The sequence below is a fragment of the Syngnathus typhle genome, linkage group LG5 (assembly GCF_033458585.1).
Source record: "Syngnathus typhle isolate RoL2023-S1 ecotype Sweden linkage group LG5, RoL_Styp_1.0, whole genome shotgun sequence".
Taxonomy (NCBI): domain Eukaryota; kingdom Metazoa; phylum Chordata; class Actinopteri; order Syngnathiformes; family Syngnathidae; genus Syngnathus; species Syngnathus typhle.
Genome location: NC_083742.1, coordinates 7884675 through 7908389, shown reverse-complemented (window position 1 = coordinate 7908389; position 23715 = coordinate 7884675). Strand labels below are relative to the sequence as shown.

At 37.5% G+C, this 23715-nt stretch overlaps 1 protein-coding gene across 1 annotated transcript in view; it reads right to left on the bottom strand.

Annotated features, from left to right (window-relative positions):
• Positions 1-1305: 1305 nt before the first annotated feature.
• Positions 1306-23715, bottom strand: part of tango2 (transport and golgi organization 2 homolog (Drosophila)) — a 54247-nt gene continuing 31837 nt past the window's right edge. The window contains exons 6-9 of the mRNA XM_061278063.1: positions 2807-2874; positions 2516-2666; positions 2118-2222; positions 1306-1950 (exon numbers count right to left, since the gene is read on the bottom strand). Of these exons, the coding sequence (XP_061134047.1) occupies positions 1830-1950; positions 2118-2222; positions 2516-2666; positions 2807-2874 (445 nt within the window). The 3' untranslated portion in view covers positions 1306-1829. The remainder of the gene's footprint in view (positions 1951-2117; positions 2223-2515; positions 2667-2806; positions 2875-23715) is intronic.

Sequence of the window (23715 nt, the reverse complement as noted above, 5' to 3'; positions counted from 1 at the left end):
CTGTCAATCAAAGCCGTCCACTTGGCGATTTACATACAGTACGTCTGCATACCACCAGTGGCATTTTATTTTATTATTTGCTACAGGAAAACAAAGACAAAAAAATTCTAAATCAAGAAAAAAATTAATTATGCCGACCTTCAAATCAGCTTTTGTTGTGTGATTTAATTTTGCTCTACGCGTTGGACTTTGCAGATCCATTGCTGATGATGTGTCCCCATTATCTGCCTTCTGCACTTATTCCAAGTAATGGCGTAATTTGTTTTTAAATAGTCCAATTAGATAGCATTACACTGTCATATTTATTAGCTTTGAATTGAAACAAATATGTATCGTAGATAGTAGGGGTGTAAATCGCGGGTTTTGTCACGATACGATATAATATTGATATAAAGAACTTCGATACGATATTTGCCGATATCTTAAAGCCTGCTGCGATTCAATCACGATATATCGCGATATAGTGCTCTACGATCGATATATTTTTTTTTAATAAAAAATATAGAACAATATCCTGATTTATAACAATTCATACGCAAAATCCACAAGGTACTGCAAACTCTTTATTTAGGAAATTACAAGAGTATTGTAGTATACAAATTGCTTACTTTAACACTTAACTTTGATGTCGTGTTTTTTCTTTAAATGTGCGGCGAGATTTGTGCTCCCTGAATATTTGATCACCGCATGGCAGGATTTACAAACTGCACGTGTCTTGTCCGTTGAGCCATCTTTTCTTTGGAATCCAAAGTGCTTCCAAACGAATGACTTGAAGCCTAAAGGGGAGCAAATTTCCTCGTCTTTTTGGACACTAGCCATAGCACCAGCCCAGGAGCCGCGTACTAGTTGTCGACTCCCCTTTCACGTGCCTGCTCTGCTCACAACACAACAACGCCGCGCACTGCTCCCTGCTCCCGGAAGAGGAAGCAAGCAACAATGAACTGGATTTCAAAATAAAGTCGCGTCTAATGTCCGAGGTCAAACACGGCGATATAAATCGATGTTTACCTTTAGCATCGATGCCAATAAATCGTAGAGCATAATATCGATTAATCGATGTGTATCGATGTATCGTTACACCCCTAGTAGATAGCAGTACACAATGACAAAAAATATATATAATTCTGAGCACTGCAAATTAGAAACGGGTAAATGTTTGACTGCCTTTTCTTCATTGCAAGTTTAATTGTATCCGCCTTCCCCAATTACGTATTTTCAAGGGTTTTTGTATAAATTGTCTCATCACTACTTTTTTTTTCCAAAGATGTTGCAAACATTGATGCATAAAAGGACTAAACAACAAAACAAAATGTAATCTGAGTTTTATTTGCTGTATTTTATATATCCTGCCCCAAAATATATACATGTGTTGTAAAGCAAATCAATTGCTATTAAGAATTAAGAAGAAAACAATCACACATGCGAAGATGCTTTCCGTTATCGGTCAACAGATCTGTACATTGCTGATAACGCCATTGGGTTTAAGAAAAATGCAGCTGCATCAAAGGTTATATGAATGATCAACCAACGCTGTTGTCATCTGTTGACACTGCAACACATTTGAAATATTTAAAAACATTTTAATCACACAAAGAAGTCTTTGGTAATCTTTTAAATAATCTGCAGATATCATTTATAGCTTAATCAAAAATAAAATCTGAATAACTGTCGTGGTAGCTGCTGCTGCTGCTGTGTTGAGTGCAACAACGGCTACTCTTAGTTTCCATGGTGACAGGGGGGGGGGGGCTTAAACACAAAATTATTTGGTGATGATAATGCAAGAAGTAGCGAAGCTCTGAGGCACAACGTGAGGTTTCTCCAGAACATCTTCATGTGGGCAACCTGAATCGGAAAGAACTGGTGCACCAGTTGTTTGGATCACAATTGAGCATGCTGTGCTCTGTGAAGGTCACGTTCCCCTCCGCATCAATCAGGATAATTGTATTGGTCCTGAAAGAACAAATAATATGAACATGCAAACAGAACTAAGACAGGAACAGGTCATGTTGTTTGGTTAATTTGTTTAATTTGAAGCGTGACGTCAGGGACTGTGCCTGCACCTGAGCCTTAGCCAGGGGGATGCGTGATATCTGGTGTTAGTAGTAATCGTAACCAACCTGGTGCCATAATCGGGAGTGCGAACGCACACGGCTGACAAAGCCTGGATCATGGACTTGTTGTAACCATCACCTTGGCTCTCCTGAACTGGATCAGGCAAATTTCTGTTCATCAGACGCACAATACAGATATAGGTTATTAGGGGGTGACATTTTTAAGAATAGGTTCAATGTAGGTTAATTTTTTTTATATCGAAGCTCATGCATGAAACATATTTCATGAGTTGAGCCTCAGCTGCAGTGTGGATTCAAGTAGTGAGACAAGTGGCAATAATAATTACAGTAAGGGAAACCAGAGGCTATGGTTTAAACAGTTTTCAAATGTTCAATACGATGTAAATTAAAACCACGCCATAATCTGGTGTGTTTGGATTTGTGAATGTCTGGTTTGCACGTACAAATCTTCATTATTAAGTACACCCAGGAGCTCTTGCACAAGTCCATCGCAGGAGAGTGACTGGTTGTTGACAATGCGGGTGAACTGTCGCTTGCCTTGCAGCACTTTCTTCCACGGGGTGTCCAGAAGTGAATTACTCAAGCTGTAGATTCCTGTGTAATGGCACATGAAAAATGGGATGGGGTGGTGGCGGTTAGGATACGTCACTGTGATTGATCAACTCAACAAAAATACAGGCAGAGAAGAGGGTAAAAGTCAAAACCCTTTCTAAAGCAACACACACAAAACAGACCTGATTTCAGATGGATGGGTTCAGTGCTGCCTCTGTTTCCATAGTAACACAAATAATCTTGCAAGGTTCTTCATGGGACATCATGAAACGAAAAATCAGAAATCATATACTTCATGATAGTTGCGAATGGGTGCTGTGACAGAGTCTCTGAGGTTTTCCAACTACAACAAAAATAGAAAGATTATGTTAAAGGAGTCACCTGACTGGAAAATGAATTATTTTTATGAACGGCAGAATCAGTTGGGTGCTTTAAATATGTTTGAGACTGAAATCCAAGGGAAATTGACATGTGAAGATGCTAGAATTAGGATCACTGCCCAGTACAAATAGTCTAAAACTACATTCAAATTACACTTAGGTGCTTTGAACAACTTTTAGACTACAGTGGACCACCACCATCTGCAAGGGATAAGGACCGGGTCAGCCCGTGAATAGGCAAAATATGTGTGTATTTGATGCCCATTCAAGAAAAAAAATAAAAATAAACGAACCCCTCCAAATGCTGATAAAACTCTAGTATGCAGTTTTCATGAGAAACGGAGAATTGGGGGAACCCCCTTAAAAAAGGAAACAATAACTGACAAAAAATACGAATAGGTACATGCAGAAGCACAACTCTGTCAGTCTGGATGAGTCCACTGTATTGGTATACAAAGGTATAATGTCTTAATGGACAGGGTCAACTGAGTCAGAGTTACTAAATAGAGGGGACGAAATAACACATGGCCGAATCCTTTGATGAGGAAAAACATTTTTTTTTTATGTGAATTTAGTGACAGATCAACTATTGTCCAATCAATGTGAAATGTGGCGCCGCAAAATCAAACTGGAAGACAAAATCATAATCTGTTGTGATGTGCGCGACCTATTATTTCAAATCTAAATAAATCAAATATCTGACACTACAATTTCATCTTGCTATAAAACAATCAATGAAGAAAAAATGTGACACAATTTATATGAATACTTACAAAACAATCAAACAACATCCATTCACTGCATTCCAATTGTGGTTCATCACCCAACAGAAAGTAATGTATCAATTCAGAACATAAAATAAATAAATAATAAAAATAAACTAGAATTTTGCAATTTCTGGAGAAATTGCGTGTGAAGGCGAAATGTATGAATAACTTCTTCGGGGAATGCTGCCGAACGATGTTGAAACGTGTTGAATTACTTGAGAAATGTAGAATATTTGGAGAATTTGTGGTGAATTTCAAAATAAAAGATGTGAAGTTTTTGGTAAGTGGGAAGTTGTGGAATAGGTAGAAAAATGATGAACAGTTGAAAGTTGGAATGGGTTGAATCGGTTGAAAAATGTAGAAATGAGAAGGGAAAAAGGAATTGGGTGTGAATTTCAAAATAAAAGATGTGAAGGTTTTGGGAAGTTGTGGAATAGGTCGAAAAATGATGAACAGTTGAAAGTTGGAATGGGTTGAATCGGTTGAAAAATGTAGAAATGAGAAGGGAAAAGGGAATTGAGTGTGAATTTCAAAATAAAAGATGTGAAGTTTTTGGTAAGTGGGAAGTTGTGGAATAGGTAGAAAAATGATGAACAGTTGAAAGTTGGAATGGGTTGAATCGGTTGAAAAATGTAGAAATGAGAAGGGAAAAGGGAATTGGGTGTGAATTTCAAAATAAAAGATGTGAAGTTTTTGGTAAGTGGGAAGTTGTGGAATAGGTAGAAAAATGATGAACAGTTGAAAGTTGGAATGGGTTGAATCGGTTGAAAAATGTAGAAAGGAGAAGGGAAAAGGGAATTGAGTGTGAATTTCAAAATAAAAGATGTGAAGTTTTTGGTAAGTGGGAAGTTGTGGAATAGGTAGAAAAATGATGAACAGTTGAAAGTTGGAATGGGTTGAATCGGTTGAAAAATGTAGAAATGAGAAGGGAAAAGGGAATTGGGTGTGAATTTCAAAATAAAAGATGTGAAGTTTTTGGTAAGTGGGAAGTTGTAGAATAGGTAGAAAAATGATGAACAGTTGAAAGTTGGAATGGGTTGAATCGGTTGAAAAATGTAGAAATGAGAAGGGAAAAAGGAATTGGGTGTGAATTTCAAAATAAAAGATGTGAAGTATTTGGGAAGTTGTGGAATAGGTAGAAAAATGATGAACAGTTCAAAGTTGGAATGGGTTGAATCGGTTGAAAAATGTAGAAATTAGAGTACAAAAACGGAATTTGAGAGAATTTTGGTTGAATTTCAAAATAAAAGATGTGAAGTTTTTGGTAAGTGGGAAGTTGTGGAATAGGTAGAAAAATGATGAACAGTTGAAAGTTGGAATGGGTTGAATCGGTTGAAAAATGTAGAAATTAGAGTAGAAAAACGGAATTTAACAGAATTTTAGTTGAATTTCAAAATAAAAGATGTGAAGTTTTTGGTAAGTGGAACGTTGTGGAATAGGTAGGCAAAAGATGAACAGTTGAAAGTTGGAACGAGTTGAATCGGTTGAAAAATGTAGAAGTTAGAGGTGAAAAACGAAATTTTGTGAAAATTTGTCGGAATTTTTAACGTGAAAACGTGAAATTTTCGAATTTGGGAATTTTGGGAATATCGAGAATCCTTCCGAATGTGATTAGAATGTGCTGAATGATGTGAATTTCAAATTGGAACGACGTAAATGTGAAATGTCGAATGTGCCATTAAGAATGAATGGGGAAAAATTTGTCGGAATTTGGGGAATTTTGCGGAATCGGAAAATATTCGGAATGAGAAAAATACAAGCCACCCTTTCCTGAATATTTGGAATACGTGAAAAGTGGAATGGAGTGAATCGGATGAATTATGTGGACGATGAAACGGGACAAAAAAGTGAGGAGAATAAAATAGAAGAATAACTAGAATTTTGCAATTTCTGGAGAAATTGCGTGTGAAGGCGAAATGTATGAATAACTTCTTCGGGGAATGCTGCCGAACGATGTTGAAACGTGTTGAATTACTTGAGAAATGTAGAATATTTGGAGAATTTGTGGTGAATTTCAAAATAAAAGATGTGAAGTTTTTGGTAAGTGGGAAGTTGTGGAATAGGTAGAAAAATGATGAACAGTTGAAAGTTGGAATGGGTTGAATCAGTTGAAAAATGTAGAAATGAGAAGGGAAAAGGGAATTGGGGTTGAATTTCAAAATAAAAGATGTGAAGTTTTTGGTAAGTGGGAAGTTGTGGAATAGGTAGAAAAATGATGAACAGTTGAAAGTTGGAATGGGTTGAATCGGTTGAAAAATGTAGAAATGAGAAGGGAAAAGGGAATTGAGTGTGAATTTCAAAATAAAAGATGTGAATTTTTTGGTAAGTGGGAAGTTGTGGAATAGGTAGAAAAATGATGAACAGTTGAAAGTTGGAATGGGTTGAATCGGTTGAAAAATGTAGAAATGAGAAGGGAAAAGGGAAGTGGGTGTGAATTTCAAAATAAAAGATGTGAAGTTTTTGGTAAGTGGGAAGTTGTGGAATAGGTAGAAAAATGATGAACAGTTGAAAGTTGGAATGGGTTGAATCGGTTGAAAAATGTAGAAGTGAGAAGGGAAAAAGGAATTGGGTGTGAATTTCAAAATAAAAGATGTGAAGTATTTGGGAAGTTGTGGAATAGGTAGAAAAATGATGAACAGTTCAAAGTTGGAATGGGTTGAATCGGTTGAAAAATGTAGAAATTAGAGTACAAAAACGGAATTTGAGAGAATTTTGTTTGAATTTCAAAATAAAAGATGTGAAGTTTTTGGTAAGTGGGAAGTTGTGGAATAGGTAGAAAAATGATGAACAGTTGAAAGTTGGAATGGGTTGAATCGGTTGAAAAATGTAGAAATGAGAAGGGAAAAGTGAATTGGGTGTGAATTTCAAAATAAAAGATGTGAAGTTTTTGGTAAGTGGGAAGTTGTGGAATAGGTAGAAAAATGATGAACAGTTGAAAGTTGGAATGGGTTGAATCGGTTGAAAAATGTAGAAATGAGAAGGGAAAAGGAAATTGGGTGTGAATTTCAAAATAAAAGATGTGAAGTTTTTGGTAAGTGGGAAGTTGTGGAATAGGTAGAAAAATGATGAACAGTTGAAAGTTGGAATGGGTTGAATCGGTTGAAAAATGTAGAAATGAGAAGGGAAAAAGGAATTGGGTGTGAATTTCAAAATAAAAGATGTGAAGTTTTTGGTAAGTGGGAAGTTGTGGAATAGGTAGAAAAATGATGAACAGTTGAAAGTTGGAATGGGTTGAATCGGTTGAAAAATGTAGAAATGAGAAGGGAAAAGGAATTGGGTGTGAATTTCAAAATAAAAGATTTGAAGCTTTTGGTAAGTGGGAAGTTGTGGAATCAGTAGAAAAATAATGAACAGTTGAAAGTTGGAATGGGTTGAATCGGTTGAAAAATGTAGAAATTAGAGTAGAAAAACGAAATTTTAGAGAATTTTGGTTGAATTTCAAAATAAAAGATGTGAAGTTTTTGGTAAGTGGGACGTTGTGGAATAGGTAGGCAAAAGATGAACAGTTGAAAGTTGGAACGAGTTGAATCGGTTGAAAAATGTAGAAGTTAGAGGTGAAAAACGAAATTTTGTGAAAATTTGTCGGAATTTTTAACGTGAAAACGTGAAATTTTCGAATTTGGGAATTTTGGGAATGTCGAGAATCCTTCCGAATGTGATTAGAATGTGCTGAATGATGTGAATTTCAAATTGGAACGACGTAAATGTGAAATGTCGAATGTGCCATTAAGAATGAATGGGGAAAAATTCGTCGGAATTTTGGGAATTTTGCGGAATCGGAAAATTTTCGGAACGAGAAAAATACAAGCGCTCGTCGCGTGAATATTTGGAATACGTGAAAAGTGGAATGGAGTGAATCGGATGAATTATGTGGAAGATGAAACGTGTCAAAAAAGTGTGGAGAATAAAAGAGAATAATAATAACTAGAATTTTGCAATTTCTGGAGAAATTGCGTGTGAAGGCGAAATGTATGAATAACTTTTTCGGGGAATGCTGCCGAACGATGTTGAAACGTGTTGAATTACTTGAGAAATGTAGAATATTTGGAGAATTTGTGGTGAATTTCAAAATTGAAAGTTTGGAATATTTGGTAAGTGGGAAGTTGTGGAATAGGTAGGCAAAAGATGAACAGTTGAAAGTTGGAATGGGTTGAATCGGTTGAAAAATGTAGAAATTAGAGTAGAAAAACGAAATTTTGGAGAATTTGGTTGAATTTCGAATTTGGAATTTTTGGTAAGTGGGAAGTTGTGGAATAGGTAGGCAAAAGATGTACAGTTGAAAGTTGGAACGGGTTGAATCAGTTAAAAAATGTAGAAGTTAGAGCAAATGTTGAATCCCCATAGAGAATGAATGGGAAAATAAAAAAAAGCAATTGCGCCAAAATCTTTCTAAATTTGGAACAAAACAAAAAAAACGGCCTCAGGAGATTCACTTTTGGGGTAAAAATGTTGAAACGGGTTAAATCAGACAAAAAACGAAAAAGTTAGCGCAAATGTAGCTATTTGGGCCACTCAGTGTTGAAATAAGGTCACTTCCGGTTTGATTCGGGTCACTTCCGGTCTAGTTTGGGTCACTTCCGGTTTATTTGGGTCACTTCCGGTTTAAAACAGGTCACTTCCGGTTTAGCTGAGGTCACTTCCGGTTTATTTGGGGTCATTTCCGGTCTAAAAAGGTCACTTCCGGTTCATTTTGGGTCACTTCCGGTTTGATTTGGGGTCACTTCCGGTCTACCAGAGGTCACTTCCTGTCTATTTGGGGTCACTTCCGGTCTACTTGGGGTCACTTCCGGTTTATTTGGGTCACTTCCGGTTTAATTTGGGTCACTTCCGGTTCGTCTAAGGTCACTTCCGGTTTATAAGGGGTCATTTCCGGTCTAAAAAGGTCACTTCCTGTACATTTGGGGTCACTTCCGGTTTGATTTGGGGTCACTTCCGGTTTACCTGAGGTCACTTCCGGTCTATTTGGGGTCACTTTCGGTTTGATCTGGGGCACTTCCGGTTCATTTTGGGTTCATTGGGGGCACTTGAGGGTCAATCCAAGATGGCCGCCACACTGGAATTGGGGGTCAAGGGTTGAATGTGTAGGCGTAGTGGAAGTGGGGGTGAATGGGAGTGAATGTGGGAAGCATAAGGTGAATGCATTTGGAATGGGTTGAATCGGTTGAAAAATGTAGAAATTAGAGTGGAATAACGGAATTTGAGAGAATTTTGGTTGAATTTCAAATTTGAGAATTTGGAATTTTTGGTAAGTGGGAAGTTGTGGAATAGGTAGGCAAAAGATGAACAGTTGAAAGTTGGAATGGGTTGAATCGGTTGAAAAATGTAGAAGTTAGAGGTGAAACACGAAATTTTGTGAAATGTGGAATGTGCCATTAAGAATGGATGGGGAAAAATTTGTCGGAATTTTGGGAATCTTGCGGAATCGGAAAATTTTCGGAATGAGAAAAATACAAGCGCTCATGTCGTGAATATTTGGAATACGTGAAAAGTGGAATGGAGTGAATCGGATGAATTTTGTGGAAGAAGAAGCGGGACAAAAAAGTGGCGGGAATAAAATAGAATAATAATAATAACTAGAATTTTGCAATTTCTGGAGAAATTGCGTGTGAAGGCGAAATGTATGAATAACTTTTTCGGGGAATGCTGCCGAACGATGTTGAAACGTGTTGAATTACTTGAGAAATGTAGAATATTTGGAGAATTTGTGGTGAATTTCAAAATTGAAAGTTTGGAATATTTGGTAAGTGGGAAGTTGTGGAATAGGTAGGCAGAAGATGAACAGCTGAAAGTTGGAATGGGTTGAATCGGTTGAAAAATGTAGAAATTAGAGTAGAAAAACGAAATTTTGGAGAATTTGGTTGAATTTCGAATTTGGAATTTTTGGTAAGTGGGAAGTTGTGGAATAGGCAGGCAAAAGATGTACAGTTGAAAGTTGGAACGGGTTGAATCAGTTGAAAAATATAGAAGTTAGAGCAAATGTTGAATCCCCATAGAGAATGAATGGGAAAATAAAAAAAGCAATTGCGCCAAAATCTTTCTAAATTTGGAAAAAAAACAAAAAACGGCCTCAAGAGGTTCACTTTTGGGGTAAAAATGTTGAAACGGGTTAAATCGGACAAAAAACGAAAAAGTTAGCAATTGTAGCTATTTGGGGCACTTAGTGTTGAAATAAGGTCACTTCCGGTTTGATTCGGGTCATTTCCGGTCTAATTTGGGTCACTTCCGGTTTATTTGGGTCACTTCCGGTTTAAAACAGGTCACTTCCGGTTTAGCTGAGGTCACTTCTGGTTTATTTGGGGTCACTTCCGGTCTAAAAAGGTCACTTCCGGTTCATTTGTGGTCACTTCCGGTTTGATTTGGGGTCACTTCCGGTTTACCAGAGGTCACTTCCGGTCTATTTGGGGTCACTTCCGGTCTATTTGGGGTCACTTCCGGTTTATTTGGGTCACTTCCGGTTTAATTTGGGTCACTTCCGGTTCGTCTGAGGTCACTTCCGGTTTATTAGGGGTCATTTCCGGTCTAAAAAGGTCACTTCCGGTACATTTGGGGTCACTTCCGGTTTGATTTGGGGTCACTTCCGGTTTACCTGAGGTCACTTCCGGTCTATTTGGGGTCACTTTCGGTTTGATTTGGGGCACTTCCGGTTCATTCTGGGTTCATTGGTGGCACTTCAGGGTCATCCAAGATGGCCGCCACACTGGAATTGGGGGTCAAGGGTTGAATTGTGTAAGCATAGTGGAAGTGGGGGTGAATGGGAGTGAATGTGGTAAGCATAAGATGAATAAAGGGAATAAATGTGGAATGGGTTGAATCGGTCGAAAAATGTAGAAATTAGAGTGGAAAAACGAAATTTTGGAGAATTTGGTTGAATTTCAAATGTGAAAGTTCGGAATTTTTGGTAAGTGGGAAGTTGTGGAATAGGTAGGCAAAAGATGAACAGTTGAAAGTTGGAATGGGTTGAATCGGTTGAAAAATGTAGAAATTAGAGTGGAAAAACTGAATTTTGGAGAATTTTGGTTGAATTTCAAATTTGAAAATTTGGAATTTTTGGTAAGTGGGAAGTTGTGGAATAGGTAGGCAAAAGATGAACAGTTGAAAGTTGGAATGGGTTGAATCGGTTGAAAAATGTAGAAATTAGAGTAGAAAAACAGAATTTGAGAGAATTTTGGTTGAATTTCAAATTTGAAAATTTGGAATTTTTGGTAAGTGGGAAGTTGTGGAATAGGTAGGCAAAAGATGAACAGTTGAAAGTTGGAATGGGTTGAATCGGTTGAAAAATGTAGAAGTTAGAGGTGAAAAACGAAATTTTGTGAAATGTGGAATGTGCCATTAAGAATGGATGGGGAAAAATTTGTCGGAATTTTGGGAATTTTGCGGAATCGGAAAATTTTCGGAATGAGAAAAATACAAGCGCTCATGTCGTGAATATTTGGAATACGTGAAAAGTGGAATGGAGTGAATCGGATGAATTTTGTGGAAGAAGAAGCGGGACAAAAAAGTGGCGGGAATAAAATAGAATAATAATAATAACTAGAATTTTGCAATTTCTGGAGAAATTGCGTGTGAAGGCGAAATGTATGAATAACTTTTTCGGGGAATGCTGCCGAACGATGTTGAAACGTGTTGAATTACTTGAGAGATGTAGAATATTTGGAGAATTTGTGGTGAATTTCAAAATTGAAAGTTTGGAATATTTGGTAAGTGGGAAGTTGTGGAATAGGTAGGCAAAAGATGAACAGTTGAAAGTTGGAATGGGTTGAATCGGTAGAAAAATGTAGAAGTTAGAGTAGAAAAACGAAATTTTGGAGAATTTGGTTGAATTTTAAATTTGGAATTGTTGGTAAGTGGGAAGTTGTGGAATAGGTAGGCAAAAGATGAACAGTTGAAAGTTGGAACGGGTTGAATCAGTTAAAAAATGTAGAAGTTAGAGCAAATGTTGAATCCCCATAGAGAATGAATGGGAAAATAAAAAAAAGCAATTGCGCCAAAATCTTTCTAAATTTGGAACAAAACCAAAAAAAACGGCCTCAGGAGGTTCACTTTTGGGGTAAAAATGTTGAAACGGGTTAAATCGGACAAAAAACGAAGACGTTAGCGCAAATGTAGCTATTTGGGGCACTTAGTGTTGAAATAAGGTCACTTCCGGCTTGATTTGGGTCACTTCCGGTCTACTTGGGGTCACTTCCGGTTTATTTGGGTCACTTCCGGTTTAATTTGGGTCACTTCCGGTTCGTCTGAGGTCACTTCCGGTTTATCAGGGGTCATTTCCGGTCTAAAAAGGTCACTTCCGGTACATTTGGGGTCACTTCCGGTTTGATTTGGGGTCACTTCCGGTTTACCAGAGGTCACTTCCGGTCTATTTGGGGTCACTTCCGGTCTATTTGGGGTCACTTCCGGTTTATATGGGTCACTTCCGGTTTAATTTGGGTCACTTCCGGTTCGTCTGAGGTCACTTCCGGTTTATTAGGGGTCATTTCCGGTCTAAAAAGGTCACTTCCGGTACATTTGGGGTCACTTCCGGTTTGATTTGGGGTCACTTCCGGTTTACCTGAGGTCACTTCCGGTCTATTTGGGGTCACTTTCGGTTTGATTTGGGGCACTTCCGGTTCATTTTGGGTTCATTGGGGGCACTTGAGGGTCAATCCAAGATGGCCGCCACACTGGAATTGGGGGTCAAGGGTTGAATGTGTAAGCGTAGTGGAAGTGGGGGTGAATGGGAGTGAATGTGGGAAGCATAAGGTGAATGCATTTGGAATGGGTTGAATCGGTTGAAAAATGTAGAAATTAGAGTGGAATAACGGAATTTGAGAGAATTTTGGTTGAATTTCAAATTTGAAAATTTGGAATTTTTGGTAAGTGGGAAGTTGTGGAATAGGTAGGCAAAAGATGAACAGTTGAAAGTTGGAATGGGTTGAATCGGTTGAAAAATGTAGAAGTTAGAGGTGAAACACGAAATTTTGTGAAATGTCGAATGTGCCATTAAGAATGGATGGGGAAAAATTTGTCGGAATTTGGGGAATTTTGCGGAATCGGAAAATTTTCGGAATGAGAAAAATACAAGCGCTCATGTCGTGAATATTTGGAATACGTGAAAAGTGGAATGGAGTGAATCGGATGAATTTTGTGGAAGAAGAAGCGGGACAAAAAAGTGGCGGGAATAAAATAGAATAATAATAATAACTAGAATTTTGCAATTTCTGGAGAAATTGCGTGTGAAGGCGAAATGTATGAATAACTTTTTCGGGGAATGCTGCCGAACGATGTTGAAACGTGTTGAATTACTTGAGAAATGTAGAATATTTGGAGAATTTGTGGTGAATTTCAAAATTGAAAGTTTGGAATATTTGGTAAGTGGGAAGTTGTGGAATAGGTAGGCAGAAGATGAACAGCTGAAAGTTGGAATGGGTTGAATCGGTTGAAAAATGTAGAAATTAGAGTAGAAAAACGAAATTTTGGAGAATTTGGTTGAATTTCGAATTTGGAATTTTTGGTAAGTGGGAAGTTGTGGAATAGGCAGGCAAAAGATGTACAGTTGAAAGTTGGAACGGGTTGAATCAGTTGAAAAATATAGAAGTTAGAGCAAATGTTGAATCCCCATAGAGAATGAATGGGAAAATAAAAAAAGCAATTGCGCCAAAATCTTTCTAAATTTGGAAAAAAAACAAAAAACGGCCTCAAGAGGTTCACTTTTGGGGTAAAAATGTTGAAACGGGTTAAATCGGACAAAAAACGAAAAAGTTAGCAATTGTAGCTATTTGGGGCACTTAGTGTTGAAATAAGGTCACTTCCGGTTTGATTCGGGTCATTTCCGGTCTAATTTGGGTCACTTCCGGTTTATTTGGGTCACTTCCGGTTTAAAACAGGTCACTTCCGGTTTAGCTGAGGTCACTTCTGGTTTATTTGGGGTCACTTCCGGTCTAAAAAGGTCACTTCCGGTTCATTTGTGGTCACTTCCGGTTTGATTTGGGGTCACTTCCGGTTTACCAGAGGTCACTTCCGGTCTATTTGGGGTCACTTCCGGTCTATTTGGGGTCACTTCCGGTTTATTTGGGTCACTTCCGGTTTAATTTGGGTCACTTCCGGTTCGTCTGAGGTCACTTCCGGTTTATTAGGGGTCATTTCCGGTCTAAAAAGGTCACTTCCGGTACATTTGGGGTCACTTCCGGTTTGATTTGGGGTCACTTCCGGTTTACCTGAGGTCACTTCCGGTCTATTTGGGGTCACTTTCGGTTTGATTTGGGGCACTTCCGGTTCATTCTGGGTTCATTGGTGGCACTTCAGGGTCATCCAAGATGGCCGCCACACTGGAATTGGGGGTCAAGGGTTGAATTGTGTAAGCATAGTGGAAGTGGGGGTGAATGGGAGTGAATGTGGTAAGCATAAGATGAATAAAGGGAATAAATGTGGAATGGGTTGAATCGGTCGAAAAATGTAGAAATTAGAGTGGAAAAACGAAATTTTGGAGAATTTGGTTGAATTTCAAATGTGAAAGTTCGGAATTTTTGGTAAGTGGGAAGTTGTGGAATAGGTAGGCAAAAGATGAACAGTTGAAAGTTGGAATGGGTTGAATCGGTTGAAAAATGTAGAAATTAGAGTGGAAAAACTGAATTTTGGAGAATTTTGGTTGAATTTCAAATTTGAAAATTTGGAATTTTTGGTAAGTGGGAAGTTGTGGAATAGGTAGGCAAAAGATGAACAGTTGAAAGTTGGAATGGGTTGAATCGGTTGAAAAATGTAGAAATTAGAGTAGAAAAACAGAATTTGAGAGAATTTTGGTTGAATTTCAAATTTGAAAATTTGGAATTTTTGGTAAGTGGGAAGTTGTGGAATAGGTAGGCAAAAGATGAACAGTTGAAAGTTGGAATGGGTTGAATCGGTTGAAAAATGTAGAAGTTAGAGGTGAAAAACGAAATTTTGTGAAATGTGGAATGTGCCATTAAGAATGGATGGGGAAAAATTTGTCGGAATTTTGGGAATTTTGCGGAATCGGAAAATTTTCGGAATGAGAAAAATACAAGCGCTCATGTCGTGAATATTTGGAATACGTGAAAAGTGGAATGGAGTGAATCGGATGAATTTTGTGGAAGAAGAAGCGGGACAAAAAAGTGGCGGGAATAAAATAGAATAATAATAATAATAATAATAAAGTAAATGGAGTAGAATAACATATGTGTGAAGGCCTTCGCCTTCACACAACTAGAATTTTGCAATTTCTGGAGAAATTGCGTGTGAAGGCGAAATGTATGAATAACTTCTTCGGGGAATGCTGCCGAACGATGTTGAAACGTGTTGAATTACTTGAGAAATGTAGAATATTTGGAGAATTTGTGGCGAATTTCAAAATAAAAGATGTGAAGTTTTTGGTAAGTGGGAAGTTGTGGAATAGGTCGAAAAATGATGAACAGTTGAAAGTTGGAATGGGTTGAATTGGTTGAAAAATGTAGAAATGAGAAGGGAAAAAGGAATTGGGTGTGAATTTCAAAATAAAAGATGTGAAGGTTTTGGGAAGTTGTGGAATAGGTCGAAAAATGATGAACAGTTGAAAGTTGGAATGGGTTGAATCGGTTGAAAAATGTAGAAATGAGAAGGGAAAAGGGAATTGGGTGTGAATTTCAAAATAAAAGATGTGAAGTTTTTGGTAAGTGGGAAGTTGTGGAATAGGTCGAAAAATGATGAACAGTTGAAAGTTGGAATGGGTTGAATCGGTTGAAAAATGTAGAAATGAGAAGGGAAAAGGGAATTGGGTGTGAATTTCAAAATAAAAGATGTGAAGTTTTTGGTAAGTGGGAAGTTGTGGAATAGGTAGAAAAATGATGAACAGTTGAAAGTTGGAATGGGTTGAATCGGTTGAAAAATGTAGAAATGAGAAGGGAAAAGGGAATTAGGTGTGAATTTCAAAATAAAAGAATTGAAGTTTTTGGTAAGTGGGAAGTTGTGGAATAGGTAGAAAAATGATGAACAGTTGAAAGTTGGAATGGGTTGAATCGGTTGAAAAATGTAGAAATGAGAAGGGAAAAAGGAATTGGGTGTGAATTTCAAAATAAAAGATGTGAAGTTTTTGGGAAGTTGTGGAATAGGTAGAAACATGATGAACAGTTGAAAGTTGGAATGGGTTGAATCGGTTGAAAAATGTAGAAATTAGAGTACAAAAACGGAATTTGAGAGAATCTTGGTTGAATTTCAAAATAAAAGATGTGAAATTTTTGGTAAGTGGGAAGTTGTGGAATAGGTAGAAAAATGATGAACAGTTGAAAGTTGGAATGGGTTGAATCGGTTGAAAAATGTAGAAATGAGAAGGGAAAAGGGAATTGGGTGTGAATTTCAAAATAAAAGATGTGAAGTTTTTGGTAAATGGGAAGTTGTGGAATAGGTCGAAAAATGATGAACAGTTGAAAGTTGGAATGGGTTGAATCGGTTGAAAAATGTAGAAATGAGAAGGGAAAGGGAATTGGGTGTGAATTTCAAAATAAAAGATGTGAAGCTTTTGGTAAGTGGGAAGTTGTGGAATCGGTAGAAAAATAATGAACAGTTGAAAGTTGGAATGGGTTGAATCGGTTGAAAAATGTAGAAATTAGAGTAGAAAAACGAAATTTTAGAGAATTTTGGTTGAATTTCAAAATAAAAGATGTGAAGTTTTTGGTAAGTGGGACGTTGTGGAATAGGTAGGCAAAGGATGAACAGTTGAAAGTTTGAACGAGTTGAATCGGTTGAAAAATGTAGAAGTTAGAGGTGAAAAACGAAATTTTGTGAAAATTTGTCGGAATTTTTAACGTGAAAACGTGAAATTTTCGAATTTGGGAATTTTGGGAATGTCGAGAATCCTTCCGAATGTGATTAGAATGTGTTGAATGATGTGAATTTGAAATTGGAACGACGTAAATGTGAAATGTAGAATGTGCCATTAAGAATGAATGGGGAAAAATTTGTCGGAATTTTGGGAATTTTGCGGAATCGGTAAATTTTCGGAACGAGAAAAATGGAAGCGCTCGTCGCGTGAATATTTGGAATACGTGAAAAGTGGAATGGAGTGAATCGGATGAATTATGTGGAAGATGAAACGTGTCGAAAAAGTGTGGAGAATAAAATAGAAGAATAATAATAATAACTAGAATTTTGCAATTTCTGGAGAAATTGCGTGTGAAGGCGAAATGTATGAATAACTTTTTCGGGGAATGCTGCCGAACGATGTTGAAACGTGTTGAATTACTTGAGAAATGTAGAATATTTGGAGAATTTGTAGTGAATTTCAAAATTGAAAGTTTGGAATATTTGGTAAGTGGGAAGTTGTGGAATAGGTAGGCAAAAGATGAACAGTTGAAAGTTGGAATGGGTTGAATCGGTTGAAAAATGTAGAAATTAGAGTAGAAAAACGAAATTTTGGAGAATTTGGTTGAATTTCGAATTTCGAATTTTTGGTAAGTGGGAAGTTGTGGAATAGGTAGGCAAAAGATGTACAGTTGAAAGTTGGAACGGGTTGAATCAGTTAAAAAATGTAGAAGTTAGAGCAAATGTTGAATCCCCATAGAGAATGAATGGGAAAATAAAAAAAAGCAATTGCGCCAAAATCTTTCTAAATTTGGAACAAAACAAAAAAAACGGCCTCAGGAGATTCACTTTTGGGGTAAAAATGTTGAAACGGGTTAAATCAGACAAAAAACGAAAAAGTTAGCGCAAATGTAGCTATTTGGGCCACTCAGTGTTGAAATAAGGTCACTTCCGGTTTGATTCGGGTCACTTCCGGTCTATTTGGGGTCACTTCCGGTTTATTTGGGTCACTTCCGGTTTAATTTGGGTCACTTCCGGTTCGTCTGAGGTCACTTCCGGTTTATTAGGGGTCACTTCCGGTCTAAAAAGGTCACTTCCGGTTCATTTGGGGTCACTTCCGGTTTGATTTAGGGTCACTTCCGGTTTACCAGAGGTCACTTCCGGTCTATTTGGGGTCACTTCCGGTTTATTTGGGTCACTTCCGGTTTAATTTGGGTCACTTCCGGTTCGTCTGAGGTCACTTCCGGTTTATCTGGGGTCATTTCCGGTCTAAAAAGGTCACTTCCGGTACATTTGGGGTCACTTCCGGTTTGATTTGGGGTCACTTCCGGTTTACCTGAGGTCACTTCCGGTCTATTTGGGGTCACTTTCGGTTTGATTTGGGGCACTTCCGGTTCATTTTGGGTTCATTGGGGGCACTTGAGGGTCAATCCAAGATGGCCGCCACACTGGAATTGGGGGTCAAGGGTTGAATGTGTAAGCGTAGTGGAAGTGGGGGTGAATGGGAGTGAATGTGGGAAGCATAAGGTGAATGCATTTGGAATGGGTTGAATCGGTCGAAAAATGTAGAAATTAGAGTAGAAAAACGAAATTTTAGAGAATTTTGGTTGAATTTCAAATTTGAGAATTTGGAATTTTTGGTAAGTGGGAAGTTGTGGAATAGGTAGGCAAAAGATGAACAGTTGAAAGTTGGAATGGGTTGAATCGGTTGAAAAATGTAGAAATTAGAGTGGAATAACGGAATTAGAGAGAATTTTGGTTGAATTTCAAATTTGAAAATTTGGAATTTTTAGTAAATGGGAAGTTGTGGAATAGGTAGGCAAAAGATGAACAGTTGGAATGGGTTGAATCGGTTGAAAAATGTAGAAGTTAGAGGTGAAAAACGAAATTTTGTGAAATGTCGAATGTGCCATTAAGAATGGATGGGGAAAAATTTGTCGGAATTTTGGGAATTTTGCGGAATCGGAAAATTTTCGGAATGAGAAAAATACAAGCGCTCATGTCGTGAATATTTGGAATACGTGAAAAGTGGAATGGAGTGAATCGGATGAATTATGTGAAAGATGAAACGGGACAAAAAAGTGGCGGGAATAAAATAGAATAATAATAATAATAATAATAATAATAATAATAAAGTAAATGGAGTAGAATAACATATGTGTGAAGGCCATCGCCTTCACACAATAAAGTAAATGGAGTAGAATAACATATGTGTGAAGGCCTTCGCCTTCACACAATAAAGTAAATGGAGTAGAATAACATATGTGTGAAGGCCTTCGCCTTCACACAATAAAGTAAATGGAGTAGAATAACATATGTGTGAAGGCCTTCGCCTTCACACAACTAGAATTTTGCAATTTCTGGAGAAATTGCGTGTGAAGGCGAAATGTATGAATAACTTTTTCGGGGAATGCTGCCGAACGATGTTGAAACGTGTTGAATTACTTGAGAAATGTAGAATATTTGGAGAATTTGTGGTGAATTTCAAAATAGAAGCTGTGAAGTTTTTGGTAAGTTGTGGAATAGGTAGAAAAATGATGAACAGTTGAAAGTTGGAATGGGTTGAATCGGTTGAAAAATGTAGAAATGAGAAGGGAAAAAGGAAATATTGGAGAATTGGGTGTGAATTTCAAAATAAAAGCTGTGAAGTTTTTGGTAAGTTGTGGAATAGGTAGAAAAATGATGAACAGTTGAAAGTTGGAATGGGTTGAATCGGTTGAAAAATGTAGAAATGAGAAGGGAAAAAGGAATTGGGTGTGAATTTCAAAATAAAAGATGTGAAGCTTTTGGTAAGTGGGAAGTTGTGGAATCGGTAGAAAAATAATGAACAGTTGAAAGTTGGAATGGGTTGAATCGGTTGAAAAATGTAGAAATGAAAAGGGAAAAAGGAATTGGGTGTGAATTTCAAAATAAAAGATGTGAAGTTTTTGGTAAGTGGGAAGTTGTGGAATAGGTAGACAAATGATGAACAGTTGAAAGTTGGAATGGGTTGAATCGGTTGAAAAATGTAGAAATTAGAAGGGAAAAAGGAATTGGGTGTGAATTTCAAAATAAAAGATGTGAAGGTTTTGGGAAGTTGTGGAATAGGTCGAAAAATGATGAACAGTTGAAAGTTGGAATGGGTTGAATCGGTTGAAAAATGTAGAAATGAGAAGGGAAAAGGGAATTGGGTGTGAATTTCAAAATAAAAGATGTGAAGTTTTTGGTAAGTGGGAAGTTGTGGAATAGGTCGAAAAATGATGAACAGTTGAAAGTTGGAATGGGTTGAATCGGTTGAAAAATGTAGAAATGAGAAGGGAAAAGGGAATTGGGTGTGAATTTCAAAATAAAAGAGGTGAAGTTTTTGGTAAGTGGGAAGTTGTGGAATAGGTAGAAAAATGATGAACAGTTGAAAGTTGGAATGGGTTGAATCGGTTGAAAAATGTAGAAATGAGAAGGGAAAAGGGAATTGGGTGTGAATTTCAAAATAAAAGATGTGAAGTTTTTGGTAAGTGGGAAGTTGTGGAATAGGTAGAAAAATGATGAACAGTTGAAAGTTGGAATGGGTTGAATCGGTTGAAAAATGTAGAAATGAGAAGGAGAAAAGGAAATATTGGAGAATTGGGTGTGAATTTCAAAATAAAAGATGTGAAGTTTTTGGTAAGTGGGAAGTTGTGGAATAGGTAGAAAAATGATGAACAGTTGAAAGTTGGAATGGGTTGAATCGGTTGAAAACTGTAGAAATGAGAAGGGAAAAGGAATTGGGTGTGAATTTCAAAATAAAAGATGTGAAGCTTTTGGTAAGTGGGAAGTTGTGGAATCGGTAGAAAAATAATGAACAGTTGAAAGTTGGAATGCGTTGAATCGGTTGAAAAATGTAGAAATTAGAGTAGAAAAACGAAATTTTAGAGAATTTTGGTTGAATTTCAAAATAAAAGATGTGAAGTTTTTGGTAAGTGGGACGTTGTGGAATAGGTAGGCTAAAGATGAACAGTTGAAAGTTGGAACGAGTTGAATCGGTTGAAAAATGTAGAAGTTAGAGGTGAAAAACGAAATTTTGTGAAAATTTGTCGGAATTTTTAACGTGAAAACGAGAAATTTTCGAATTTGGGAATATTTGGAGAATTTGTGGTGAATTTCAAAATTGAAAGTTTGGAATATTTGGTAAGTGGGAAGTTGTGGAATAGGTAGGCAAAAGATGAACAGTTGAAAGTTGGAATGGATTGAGTCGGTTGAAAAATGTAGAAATTAGAGTAGAAAAACGAAATTTTGGAGAATTTGGTTGAATTTCAAATTTCGAATTTTTGGTAAGTGGGAAGTTGTGGAATAGGTAGGCAAAAGATGTACAGTTGAAAGTTGGAACGGGTTGAATCAGTTAAAAAATGTAGAAGTTAGAGCAAATGTTGAATCCCCATAGAGAATGAATGGGAAAATAAAAAAAGCAATTGCGTCAAAATCTTTCTAAATTTGGAACAAAACAAAAAAAACGGCCTCAGGAGGTTCACTTTTGGGGTAAAAATGTTGAAACGGGTTAAATCAGACAAAAAACGAAAAAGTTAGCGCAAATGTAGCTATTTGGGGCACTTAGTGTTGAAATAAGGTCACTTCCGGCTTGCTTCGGGTCATTTCCGGTCTAATTTGGGTCACTTCCGGTTTATTTGGGACACTTCCGGTTTAATACAGGTCACTTCCGGTTTAGCTGAGGTCACTTCCGGTTTATTTGGGGTCACTTCCGGTCTAAAAAGGTCACTTCCGGTTCATTTGGGGTCACTTCCGGTTTGATTTGGGGTCACTTCCGGTTTACCAGAGGTCACTTCCGGTCTATTTGGGGTCACTTCCGGTCTATTTGGGGTCACTTCCGGTTTATTTGGGTCACTTCCGGTTTAATTTGGGTCACTTCCGGTTTAATTTGGGTCACTTCCGGTTCGTCTGAGGTCACTTCCGGTTTATTAGGGGTCATTTCCGGTCTAAAAAGGTCACTTCCGGTACATTTGGGGTCACTTCCGGTTTGATTTGGGGTCACTTCCGGTTTACCTGAGGTCACTTCCGGTCTATTTGGGGTCACTTTCGGTTTGATTTGGGCCACTTCCGGTTCATTCTGGGTTCATTGGTGGCACTTCAGGGTCATCCAAGATGGCCGCCACACTGGAATTGGGGGTCAAGGGTTGAATTGTGTAAGCATAGTGGAAGTGGGGGTGAATGGGAGTGAATGTGGGAAGAATAAGGTGAATTAAGTGAATAAATTTGGAATGGGTTGAATCTGTTGAAAAATGTAGAAATGAGAAGGGAAAAAGGAATTGGGTGTGAATTTCAAAATAAAAGATGTGAAGTTTTTGGTAAGTGGGAAGTTGTGGAATAGGTAGAAAAATGATGAACAGTTGAAAGTTGGAATGGGTTGAATCGGTTGAAAAATGTAGAAATGAGAAGGAGAAACGGAAATATTGGAGAATTGGGTGTGAATTTCAAAATAAAAGATGTGAAGTTTTTGGTAAGTGGGAAGTTGTGGAATAGGTAGAAAAATGATGAACAGTTGAAAGTTGGAATGGGTTGAATCGGTTGAAAAATGTAGAAATGAGAAGGGAAAAGGAATTGGGTGTGAATTTCAAAATAAAAGATGTGAAGCTTTTGGTAAGTGGGAAGTTGTGGAATCAGTAGAAAAATAATGAACAGTTGAAAGTTGGAATGGGTTGAATCGGTTGAAAAATGTAGAAATTAGAGTAGAAAAACGAAATTTTAGAGAATTTTGGTTGAATTTCAAAATAAAAGATGTGAAGTTTTTGGTAAGTGGGACGTTGTGGAATAGGTAGGCAAAAGATGAACAGTTGAAAGTTGGAACGAGTTGAATCGGTTGAAAACTGTAGAAGTTAGAGGTGAAAAACGAAATTTTGTGAAAATTTGTCGGAATTTTTAACGTGAAAACGTGAAATTTTCGAATTTGGGAATTTTGGGAATGTCGAGAATCCTTCCGAATGTGATTAGAATGTGCTGAATGATGTGAATTTCAAATTGGAACGACGTAAATGTGAAATGTCGAATGTGCCATTAAGAATGAATGGGGAAAAATTTGTCGGAATTTTGGGAATTTTGCGGAATCGGAAAATTTTCGGAACGAGCAAAATACAAGCGCTCGTCGCGTGAATATTTGGAATACGTGAAAAGTGGAATGGAGTGAATCGGATGAATTATGTGGAAGATGAAACGTGTCAAAAAAGTGTGGAGAAACGTAGAGAATAATAATAATAATAACTAGAATTTTGCAATTTCTGGAGAAATTGCGTGTGAAGGCGAAATGTATGAATAACTTTTTCGGGGAATGCTGCCGAACGATGTTGAAACGTGTTGAATTACTTGAGAAATGTAGAATATTTGGAGAATTTGTGGTGAATTTCAAAATTGGAAGTTTGGAATATTTGGTAAGTGGGAAGTTGTGGAATAGGTAGGCAAAATATGAACAGTTGAAAGTTGAAATGGGTTGAATCTGTTGAAAAATGCAGAAATTAGAGTAGAAAAACGAAATTTTGGAGAATTTGGTTGAATTTCGAATTTGGAATTTTTGGTAAGTGGGAAGTTGTGGAATAGGTAGGCAAAAGATGTACAGTTGAAAGTTGGAACGGGTTGAATCAGTTAAAAAATGTAGAAGTTAGAGCAAATGTTGAATCACCATAGAGAGAATGAATGGGAAAATAAAAAAAAGCAATTGCGCCAAAATCTTTCTAAATTTGGAACAAAACAAAAAAAACGGCCTCAGGAGGTTCACTTTTGGGGTAAAAATGTTGAAACGGGTTAAATCGGACAAAAAACGAAGACGTTAGCGCAAATGTAGCTATTTGGGGCACTTAGTGTTGAAATAAGGTCACTTCCGGCTTGATTCGGGTCATTTCCGGTCTAATTTGGGTCACTTCCGGTTTATTTGGGTCACTTCCGGTTTAAAACAGGTCACTTCCGGTTTAGCTGAGGTCACTTCCGGTTTATTTGGGGTCACTTCCGGTCCAAAAGGGTCACTTCCGGTTCATTTGGGGTCACTTCCGGTTTGATTTGGGGTCACTTCCGGTTTACCAGAGGTCACTTCCGGTCTATTTGGGGTCACTTCCGGTTTATTTGGGTCACTTCCGGTTTAATTTGGGTCACTTCCGGTTCGTCTGAGGTCACTTCCGGTTTATTAGGGGTCATTTCCGGTCTAAAAAGGTCACTTCCGGTACA